Source organism: Amphiura filiformis, chromosome 2 (genome assembly GCF_039555335.1).
Source record: "Amphiura filiformis chromosome 2, Afil_fr2py, whole genome shotgun sequence".
NCBI lineage: Eukaryota > Metazoa > Echinodermata > Ophiuroidea > Amphilepidida > Amphiuridae > Amphiura > Amphiura filiformis.
The window spans coordinates 76,578,579-76,590,645 of record NC_092629.1 but is presented as its reverse complement, the minus strand read 5'-3'; the positions used below and the strand labels follow the sequence as shown (position 1 = coordinate 76,590,645).

Below are 12,067 nucleotides of genomic sequence, written 5' to 3'. Positions count from 1 at the left end.
TGGGGTCATTTCTGGGGTGATGAATGTCATAGACTCAAAATAATGCTTGCTCATCGCCTTTTTGGATTCAGCAGGTCTAAATTAGTAAAGATACCTAGGTGATCAACTTTTACTCACAAATGCTTCAACAATTTTATACAAGCACATATTTGAGATTTTCCTCTAGACTAGGGGGTCTGGTAACAATTTTGATATCTTTGCTCCCTATATACTCTATCATCCTTCCTCACGGAAATTTACTCTGGTAAACTGCATATGCTTACTATCGAGCGCTTTTGAAACATGCAAACATGAAGAGCCCAATCCACAAAAGTGTAAAGGGTTTTGAACAAATCATTGCATCGTTTTATACGAACAAGTAAACCTACAAATATGTGTCTCAACCCCATTAGCTCAGTTGGTAAAGCACCAGACTTTGGTACAATTTCATGTTTTTAAAAGTGCTCGATAGTAAGCACATATGTTAACTATCAAGTTTTTACAGTATGCCCTTAAAAGAAGGCAACTCTGAAATACCAGCTATCAGTTCAGCTGTTCCGTTTATTTTGAATACCATGAACATATAAACACCTCAAAAGAAATAAGTCCCCCTCTGAACATGTCGTCATAACATCGTAAGGTTTCATTTTGTACCATCAAAACTAACTTTTAAATAATTATATGACTGTTTACTAAGTGCTGTGTGAAAATGAGAGATTTCCATGACTTCAGGGCTGAATGAGCCTAAATTGAAGGCAAAAACTGCCCTTTTCAAAAGTCACAAAGTAGGCCTATGCTTGTCACAAAAGTTGATTCATGGCTTGTTACCAATGGAAAACCCCATGTGTTTGAGTGCAGTTTAAAATCCTCACCAAGTGAACATTTACTGTAATGTGTATCGATTCTTGATCATTCAGCCATGCAAATACTCTTGGTGCAGAGTTCAGCACAGTGAGTTGTAAGATGGTCAGTCCCATTCCTTGTCACAATACACCTTGCAGTTAATAATCATAGGCCTACTTTGTGACTTTTGGAAAGGGCACTTTTTGTCTTCAATTTAGGCTCATTCAGCCCTGAAGTCATGGAAATCTCTCATTTTCACACAGCACTTAGCAAACAGTCATATAATTAATTCAAAGTTAGTTTTGTTGGTACAAAATGAAACCTTACGATGTTATAACGACATGTTAAGAGGGGGACTTATTTCTTTTGAGGTGTTTAGTACATACATATACATGTACATGTACAATTGTCGCGATTCATAATACGATGCGCCGCCAGTTGGTTTTGCAAGTTAAACTTTTGACCTCCAGAGTTGACATCACTGTTCTAAGCCACCATTGGATTTTCGCGCAAGTGCGATAATAATAATGTTAAAAACAGCTCCACAAAGGATTCCATCTGATCAATACATAGAATGGATAAATTGCTGTTTTAGTGTGCATTCGTTTATATTGACATTTCAACATGCAATAACATACTGTTCCTGTGTTGCATTCGTATTACACGGGCTATGGATGTCGGTTATTTTCCCATGATGCACTGCGTATTTTGGCCTCTCCCCATCAACTGCTGGTGGCGCATTGTATTGTAAATCGACCAAAATTGGTAGCAAGTCAAGTTAAAATGATCTGAAAATTTTTCAAACAATATATGTGACACGATCAAGGAAAATGAGTCGGATGTTGCTAATGTTGATTTTGAGATATTGGCAAAGAAAGTGTTCAAATTCTTTTGTTTTATATTGTTTTCTGCCATTGATAAATTAACGTAACTTCGCAAAGAAAAGTCGTATCAACATGGGGTTTTCAGTTTCTGAAAGCTCTAAATCTAAATGTCCTCTTTAGAAACGTATGTAAAACTCATTTTCGACCAGGGTCGACATGTGACTCATTCCCCTTGATCATGTCACATATCAGTTCGGGGGCACTCGTAATAACCGGACGTCTCTGATTTCAAAGACGGGTCAGTGATTTCACATACGGGGGTCTGTGATATCACATACGTCGAGCTTTGTTGACAGCTCGGCGCTCGATGCAGCACATCGGAACGAAGCTGAGTGTATTACAATAAGCTTTCCTATGTTTAGCAAATATCTACCTGTGCAAAAATTATATCTATCTGTGCAAATTCTGACAAATGGTCCCAGAAAACACGTAGATTGCAATGGCTAAAATCAAATGTTTTGAAGTAAAAAAAATCCCAATGTTACTATCCAATTCATGAATTGGATAGTAAAATTAGCAGGCACTCAACATGCTCAACTTGGGCTAGCTATACAACTCTGATAAGGCCTATACACAAAAATATTCCCACTGCGCTGGCACGTTCATCAAAATTACTTATATCGTTTGCGACTGGGTTTTGAAACTAGGGAGTCTGTGATTTATGAGACGTCTCTGAAATATGATACTGTTATGTGCCATGACGCTTCAAGAGTATTTGATATCAGAGACCTCTTTGAATTAGCAGTGCCCCCGAACTGATATTGGTTTTCTTCAACTAATCCTTTGAACATCCAACTATTATTATTATTATTGTTATATGGAAAAACTTACCTCTATGGTTTCATCAACATTAAAAATTGATTGCAACTTGCAAAATATAGTTTACCATACAACTTCCTTGTTACCAACTTTTACCAGTGTTTGCCCCGATGCTTGCCAAAGGTTTTAGTGCTGGGCTAATGACACTACATGGCTGATTAGGAAAGGGTGCAGCAAAGATGCTGTTGGCTGGTAGGGATATTAAGGTCAGATACTCATCCTTCTATTACCAATTCACTGAACAGTTATTAGTAGTTTTCATATTCCTAAAGGAACTATGCGGTTGGCATTGATGCTGTTCTGAACAGTGAGATCATAGTTTTCTCTTTTGTCACAAAATATTTGTTGACAATATACTTGCTCAGTCAGCTGTGACAAACTATTCTGTGGGAATTCCCCACTTACAAGTGTTTATAGGGCTGAACAAGTGGTATTTTATGTTTTGATTTTTTTCCAATTAGTCGGAATAAAAAAACCATGTTTAGCGTACAGGTTTTTGAAAAATAAGAAAGGAGGAGGGGCTTTTTTATATTTTTATTTTATTCTTTGAAAAATGGCACAAAACCCCTATTTGGTCCATATTTGCATACACTTTGATACCTAGAAAAAAGGAGGAGGCCTTTTTATTTGTTTTTCTGGTAGGTTATGCACCTCTACTGATCACAAAACTTTACTGAAGTGCTTCTTATACATTTCCAAGGCTATAGAAGGCTATAGAACTTTTCAAACTAAAAACGTTATAACAGAAATTTTTGAAAATAAAAAGGTATTTAAGAATCTTCAAAAAGGAAGCGGGATGGAACACTAAACATGATTTTTTTTTACTCTGCCTTAAGGGCTGGAATATGAACGTTTGGACAGTATTTATTGTGGGACATTAGAGCACATCAGACATATCGAATCGTATTCTGAATACGAAGAATGTCATTCTGATATCAAATAATTTTGATTTTTGAAATTGCAATTTAATACACATTTTATGGCAAATCATTAAAATTGATATTTTTGATATTTAACAGTACTTGAAGTAAACTTTATAAATCTGATGACTTATACTTAAAATGTATGTAGGTGGGATGAAAAGCCGACGATCAATTGAAAATTTTGACCTTCAGTATTGAAGATATGGATTTTTTTCCCAAAACACCAAAAAAAATTAGGTCTTTTTGGGGGAAAAAAAAATCCATATCTTCAATATGAAAGGTCAAAATTTTCAATTGACCATCGGCTTTTCCTCCCTGCTATATACACTTTAAGAATATGTCATTAGATTTATATAATTTACTTCGAGGACTGTTATATATCAAAAATTTGAAAAATATCAAATTTTTATAATTTGTCATAAATTTGTATTATATTGTGATTTTCAAAAAATGAAAATTATTTGATATCAGACAGACATGCTTCAGATTCAGAATGCAATTCGATAGGTCTGAGGTGCTCTCATGTCCCACAAAAAATACTGTCTAAACGCAATAAACGCTCATTTTAGATCCCTTAAGCATTCTTTATAAAGTTAATTAAAATTGTTTTAAGACTTTAATTAATTGTTTTATAGTTTACCATTTAAATTGGTAAAGACTGAAAACAATGTGAACTACTAGTATTACACAGCCGTGACGTTAGTCACGGCTGTGTCTTTTTTCTTACAGGTTCTTTCTTTCTTTCTGCCGACCACTACATTTGCTCTAGCACTGACATGCTTTCACCGATTTTGACCTAACTTGGTCACAACCATCATTGACCATGCCCCTACATGTCATATGAAATTTGTGGGGTCAAAGGTCACTTGAGGGGTCATAGGGGTCAAAAACGTGATTTCAACTCAAAATGCTTCTTCTCTCACAGATTACGTGGGACAGTGACACCACTTGCACACATGCATTGTTATTATCCAGTGTCTATGGGGTCCTCACAGATTTGAGGTCAAAGGTCATTAAGGGGCCATTTCAGGTATAAAACGAAAAACCTTCAAAAATTTTTATTTGCTAAGAAAAACATAGGACAGTAACGGTATGTTCACACATAAATTATAGTTACCCTGTGTATATGTGGTATTTTTTTATTTAGGGTCAAAGGTCATTAAGGGCCACTTCGTATAAAACGAAATACCTTTAAAATGCTTCTTCTCCCACAAATTACGAGGACAGTGACACCACTTGCACATATGCATTGCTATTACCCAGTGTCTACAGGGTCCTCACAGATTTGGGATCAAAGGTCATTAAGGGGTCACTTCCGGTATAAAACGAAAAACCTTCAAAAAATTTTATTTGGTAAGAAAAATATAGGACATTAACGGTATGTTCACACATGAATTGTGGTTACCCAATTCATATGTGGTATTTTTTTATTTGGGGTCAAAGGTCATTAAGAGGTCACTTCCGGCCTGAGACGAAAAACATTCAAAATGCCCCTTCTGCCACAAATAACATAGCAAAGTGATGCCACGTGCACCCATGCATTGACATTAGCCAATATCTATGGGGTTTTCATATATTTTGGGGTCAAAGGTCATTAGGGGTTACAACACGGCTGTGTTCGTGGTCTTAGACCACAGCTAAGTCTAGTTTATGTTTTGATCATTACAATTATATCATTGTTTCATTACTTTATTGCCTTGAGTGTTGTAGTGTTTTGGTATAATAAGTGGAGGCAATATAGGGAGAGGGTGTGGAGGGGGGGGGGATTGTTCACAGAATCATGTAGTGTGTCCAAATTATAATTTACACTGGGGGAGTTAAAGAGGGGTGACCCTATTGGTTTAGTATGAATTGTCTTCAAACTTGCATACAATTTCAAATATCGTTCCCTTTATGCATCATGTGAGAAAACGAGAACATTTTTAACGTAAATGTGAATAATTAGCATAATTAGCAAGCCAATATGTTGGTATGCGTGAATTGCATTATGGTCCAGAAACAACACTTTCCTGCCGAGTGCTTCGCCATACCACTACGCCCATCATTCTTGACAAAATATCTCATTCTTTTTATTCTAATTTGACCCTGAAATATTTCCATTTAATTTTGTGTATATCATCATGTACATTACACATTTTTCTTTTATTTTATGATTTTTCAGTAAAAAATTTTTTTTTTCTTTATTTTGTTTTTAATTTATAATTGATTTTGTAGTTGGGACGATGCTCTGTTATATATGTTCCTGGTATCATGCTTGACAAGATAAAGTCGTGCTTTGTATTTATTTTGCCCCTTATGTATTTCTTTATTTCTGTTTTAAGCTTATATTGTTATAGAGCCCTGTATAATATTTTGATCTATTTCGTCAGGCGAATTGGTATCAGAGTAAAACGGCTCGAATTCACCAATTCATTTCTTCCCAACCTAGAATATCTTGGCATATCAGAAGTGGTAACCACTATACACCTGTTTTTTCATAATTTCTCTGGAAATATGTTGATTTGGTTCTTCAAATTTCAGGATGGTAATGAGAAAAATGTGATCTATTTTATGATACCAAAAATTCATCAACAGTGAGAAAAATGGGGGTGGGGGTGATGCTGTTGATCGAGTTACGGACCTTCAAGGGGTTTTGCCATTTTCTTTTGGGGTTGATTTTAAGGGGATTCAAAATTCTCTTTTGGAGGGCTGCATTAGATAAGTTTGTAAACCCCGTCCCCTGCAAAGACCATGATGTTTGGCACAATATGCTTGTGTGGTGATTTTTGGGAAATTTCACAGAATTTATGTAAGTAACTTTATATTAAAAATGTATTTTGGCGTGATGTTATTTCATGTCTGCACTCGCAAACTTCACGAAAATAGAACCGTCACGAAAATAACAGCATTATACAGTATTAAAAATGTGTATTGGTGTACTGTATAAGTGGTAATTTTTGCAAACATTTACTTTGGCGTGAGACATATAAACATTTTTGCTATCCACGTTTCTAGCTGTTCCTTTTCTTCTTTTTTTGAGTTTAAAGATTTTTAGCACAAATGTAAAAAATAATGCAATGCAAAAAAATGGCCTCCAGAATGCAATGCACAGGCTACTAGAAACAAACTTGTTTCTTTTGTGGCTTAAATTTAAGGTTTTGCAGTTGCTGGTCTGGTGATTATATGATGCATGATCTGAGTTCATATTGTGAATGCTGTTGCTTGAAATAGACTCTTGATTAATTATGTTTGTTTGTTTTTTTGTTTGTTTGTTTTCTATTGTTTATAGGTAATGAAAGATTACAAGAAATGATGGCAGCTATGGCTGAGGAGAGAGGAGCTAAAGTATTTGCCACTGATGAAAGGTAGGTATCAAATGCTGAGAGCAGGGAGTACATGGCATATAGAGCAGTTAGATATGTAGAGCAGGACTAGTGATGATAACAGTAGTCTATACAATTTTTCACCCTAATGTGGCAGTGACATCAACGCATTGAGGCAGCTGTTTTGCTCGCGTGAGTATGCGACATCTTAATGCGTGTGCGTATGTATGCCATCGCTTCGAGCATACATTGTGCCCAATGAAATGCGCACTGATGTCACTGCCACGTCAGGGTGAAAAATGGTATAACAGTAGTTGTAAATAGCATATTAATGAAATTTAACCATAAACAATAGGAGATATAGGGGCACAGTGAACTACCTGATATCAGCAGTAGATATAGGGCATGGATGAACTACCTGATAGCAGCAGTAGATATAGGGCATTAATAAACTACCTGATATCAGCAGTAGATATAGGGCATTGATGAACTCCCTGATAGCAGCAGTAGATATAGGGCATTGATGAACTACCTGATAGCAGCAGTAGATATAAGGCATTGATGAACTACCTGATATCAGCAGTAGACATATGACATTGATGAACTACCTGATAGCAGCAGTAGATATAGGGCATTGATGAACTCCCTGATATCAGCAGTAGACATATGGCATTGATGAACTACCTGATAGCAGCAGTAGATATAGGGCATTGATGAACTCCTTGATATCAGCAGTAGATATAGGGCATTGATGAACTCCTTGATATCAGCAGTAGATATATGCTATTGATGAACTACCTGATAGCAGCAGTAGATAAAGGGCATTGATGAACTCTCTGATATCAGCAGTAGATATAGGGCATTGATGAACTACCTGATATCAATAGTAGATGTAGGGTATTGATGAACTACCTGATATCAGTAGTAGATATAGGGCATGGATGAACTACCTGATAGCAGCAGTAGATATAGGGCATTGATGAACTACCTGATATCAGCAGTAGATATAGGGCATTGATGAACTCCCTGATAGCAGCAGTAGATATAGGGCATTGATGAACTACCTGATAGCAGCAGTAGATATAAGGCATTGATGAACTACCTGATATCAGCAGTAGACATATGGCATTGATGAACTACCTGATAGCAGCAGTAGATATAGGGCATTGATGAACTCCCTGATATCAGCAGTAGACATATGGCATTGATGAACTACCTGATAGCAGCAGTAGATATAGGGCATTGATGAACTCCCTGATATCAGCAGTAGATATAGGGCATTGATGAACTCCTTGATATCAGCAGTAGATATATGCTATTGATGAACTACCTGATAGCAGCAGTAGATAAAGGGCATTGATGAACTCTCTGATATCAGCAGTAGATATAGGGCATTGATGAACTACCTGATATCAATAGTAGATGTAGGGTATTGATGAACTACCTGATATCAGTAGTAGATATAGGGCATTGATGAATTACCTGATATCAGTAGTAGACAAAGGGCATTGATGAACTCTCTGATATCAGCAGTAGATATAGGGCATTGATGAACTCCCTGATATCAGCAATAGATATAGGGCATTGATTAACTCCCTGATAGCAGCAGTAGATATAGGGCATTGTTGAACTCCCTGATATCAGCAGTAGATATAGGGCATTGTTGAACTCCGTGATATCAGCAGTAGATATAGGGCATTGTTGAACTCCCTGATATCAGCAGTAGATATAGGGCATTGATGAACTCCCTGATAGCAGCAGTAGATATAGGGCATTGTTGAACTCCCTGATATCAGCAGTAGATATAGGGCATTGATGAACTCCCTGATATCAGCAGTAGATATAGGGCATTGATGAACTACCTGATATCAGCTGTAGATATACGGCATTGATGAACTCCCTGATATCAGCAGTAGATATAGGGCATTGTTGAACTCCCTGATATCAGCAGTAGATATAGGGCATTGATGAACTCCCTGATATCACACTAGTACAGCCAATATCCTGAAAATACCGTTTTTATTCATGTTTTTATCTGAATGATCATCGATTATCATTAATAGTCATGGAATATCATGGAGTTTCCTGTAACAGGATTATAAGTTTGACTTTACAGATATGCAATGCCAAACATTTAGAAACCATTCCTGGAATATCCTGAAACCGACTTATAACTGTTAACAAGATGGGTAGCTATTAAAGGGGATTACACAGAGTTGTGAAAAGTTGTATTGTCACATGGTATTAGTGGTAATTGAGTTTACTTTACTCCAAGGACAAGCTTCAATCTAGTGAATTCTATCTTTATTGGTTATTGCGTATCCCCATTACCTACTTTACATGAATGGTTACCAAATATGTCGCTTTTATAATGGCTTTATAGGATCAACTTTTTCTCCTTTTCATCAAGTAAATGATGTTTGCATTTCAGTTAACCACAAATAATTGCTCTATCCACAAATCCTCTGTCAGGACATTCCAGGAAAACATTGTGACAGTCACAAGGGTTCTGAAGTATATTATCATGGTATTTCCTTAATATTGTCATGTTTTTTCCTGATGGAATATTAAGCAGTCAGCGGTAATCCAGTGTAGGGATCTTTCATGTCCTTTCAGGTAGATCCATGTAAATCCAGGAATTAAAATGGTATTTTCAGGATATTGGCTGTACTAGTGTCAGCAGTAGATATAGGTCATTGATGAACTACCTGATATCAGCAGTAGATATACGGCATTGATGAACTCCCTGATATCAGCATTAGATATAGGGCATTGATGAACTACCTGATAGTAGCAGTAGATACAGGGCATTGATGGACTCCCTGGTATCAGCAGTACATGTAGATATATGGCATTGATGACCTCCCTGATAGCTGCAGTAGATATATGGCATTACTGAAGTATCTGATATCAGCAGTAGATATAGGGCATTGATAAAGTACCTGATATCAGCAGTAGATATAGGGCATTGATGAACTACCTGATAGCAGCAGTTTAGCATTTAGCATCTCCCCATGCTATTCAATCTTGGGGCAAACCAGGATGGGCACATGGCAGGTTGATGAGAGGCTAGCCAAGACAATAGTCTTGAATGCATTGACAAAATATACCAATTTACTGTGCTTTGTTTTGTTTGTGTGTGTGCAGGTATTGTATAGACAATGGTGCCATGATAGCTCAGGCAGGATGGGAAATGTTTCGCACAGGAAATATCACACCATGGGAGGAGACATGGTGTACACAAAGGTATTGTGTGTTTGTGCATGTCTTTTTATTTGTATGCATCGCTTTTACTTCCGAGGACTTGTGCATGAAAATGCACAAATACAATAATGAGGACCTTGTTATGCATACTAGGACGGTGAAGAACTAGACACAGATCCTTAAAATGTAAGGCCCCTGAAAATATTGGTGAGGACCTAGACACAGGCTCTCGAAATGTAAGTCCCCTTAAAACATTGGAAACAAGGTTCTATAGATACCCTACTACCCCCTCTATAGCTACCATCCTCTGAGCTTTGACCTTGTCAGGAGTTGTTCAATATTACCAATATTTGGCATGACAGCACACCAACAAATAGAGGACTTTGACTTCAAAAATATTGTCATTTTTCAGGTCCTCTGAAGTATGTCTTATGCAGGGGGGCATGTGTGTTTGCTGTAGTTTGGGTTGGTTTCTTTGAAACAATTTTACAGCAACATAATTTATGTAAGACTGAAGTAGATTGCTTTTTGGTTTTTTTAGATAATTTCATTGCATAACATGCCAAAAGGGTCATGATTTGGTTAAGCTCTTTGTGAGTTTTCTTAACTTCATGACTTAACTACCAACCATTGTGTTTATCAGTTGATTTTTATTCGGGTGTGCCGTCGGATATCACATTACTGGTGCAGCCAATCAATGTGTGAGAACTACAGTACTGGTGCAGCCAGTCACTGTGCGAAATTGGTCAAGCTTTCGTCAAATGTGGCTCTGACTTAAATCAATTGTTATGGAATCCCATTGTGAATGCTTATCTACTTACTCATTGTGTTTATATTATTATTATTATTATTATTATTATTATTCATTCTCTGCTGAATAATTTTGTTCAACTCGCAACTCAAATTTATAACAACATTTGTTTACCTATTCATTTTACAGATATAGGACAGATGAAGTAGAAGTCACATGGAGAGACTAAAGCCTAGTATGCTAGTATTTAGTCACATTATCTTCTGTGGATTTGTCTGTTGCAAAAGACATATTTCCAATTCTCCACAGTGATCTGTGGTTCTCCGGTGTGCGCTTCAAATTTGATTCTCGGCTGTGATACGCTGCACAAATGGTTTGTTTGAGACTTTGATCTTCTGGACATTACAAACTAGTCATGAAAATATTTTGCGTTGTCGCAGAAGCAAAACAACGGTTGCATTTTGTGCCAAGGAAATACGCTTGTTGTGTTGTCGCAAAGGAAAACGCACGTAAAACATGAAGCCATGTTCTGGTCTAAACAAGTGAGGTGAGCACCTAGGAACTGTGTTTATGGACACTGGACAGTATGTAAAGAGAACAAACTTATGAGGTCTCATTGTTTTTTAAATACACAGATTTATATCATCGCTGGGCAGGAATAACCTTATAACCTCATACAGTCTATGAATCGAATTGATTAATTCGAATTAAACAATTCATTGAGTAGCCATGGGCAGCGCCATTAGATATGTTACAAGACTACCAAGTGACAGGTGATGGACCGTACCCACACAAAAGAATAAGCACTTTTTTGACAATTTTCATCAAGGTTACTCAAAACTTACCTAGCTAATTTATTATACAGCAGGGGTCTCTGCCTTTTTATGTTATGAAAAACTTAATTTAGAAATTAATACCGACGGCAATAAAAATCCATCAGCGGAAAGTCTTATGTTCTCACAAACTTTAAGACCTTACAGCGTTGAGGTCACCTTTCCAGACTTCCTGTCTACTGGCAGTAATGGATACTACCAGTGCTAGTAGTATCAATGAATTGTTTAAAACGAATTAATACATTCGGTATTATAGACTGTCATATGTAATCTAAAAGGACAAATACACAATCTACTACTGAAATACGTAAAAAGTGGGCCCTATAACATAAACATCAAAATTGTGTGCAATTTGAGTCCAATTCTTTTTGGTTTCAACTTGAAGAAAATGCCCTGACACTACTTTCCTTTTGACTGTAAATTGCATTACTTGTCTATAAATAAACAACACCATTTTCAATGTAAAACATTTAATTTTGGAAATAATTTATGTGTCTTATGTAAAATGGCAAATTTGTTACATTTGTCA

At 36.6% G+C, this 12,067-nt stretch overlaps 1 protein-coding gene across 1 annotated transcript in view; it reads left to right on the top strand.

The window, feature by feature from the left end:
- Positions 1 to 11,689, top strand: part of LOC140146640 (probable tRNA N6-adenosine threonylcarbamoyltransferase) — a 50,533-nt gene extending 38,844 nt beyond the window's left edge. Inside the window, exons 12-14 of the mRNA XM_072168512.1 lie at positions 6,717 to 6,792; positions 9,898 to 9,996; positions 10,895 to 11,689. Coding sequence (XP_072024613.1) covers positions 6,717 to 6,792; positions 9,898 to 9,996; positions 10,895 to 10,934 — 215 coding nt within the window. The 3' untranslated portion in view covers positions 10,935 to 11,689. The remainder of the gene's footprint in view (positions 1 to 6,716; positions 6,793 to 9,897; positions 9,997 to 10,894) is intronic.
- The last annotated feature ends 378 nt before the right edge of the window (positions 11,690 to 12,067 follow it).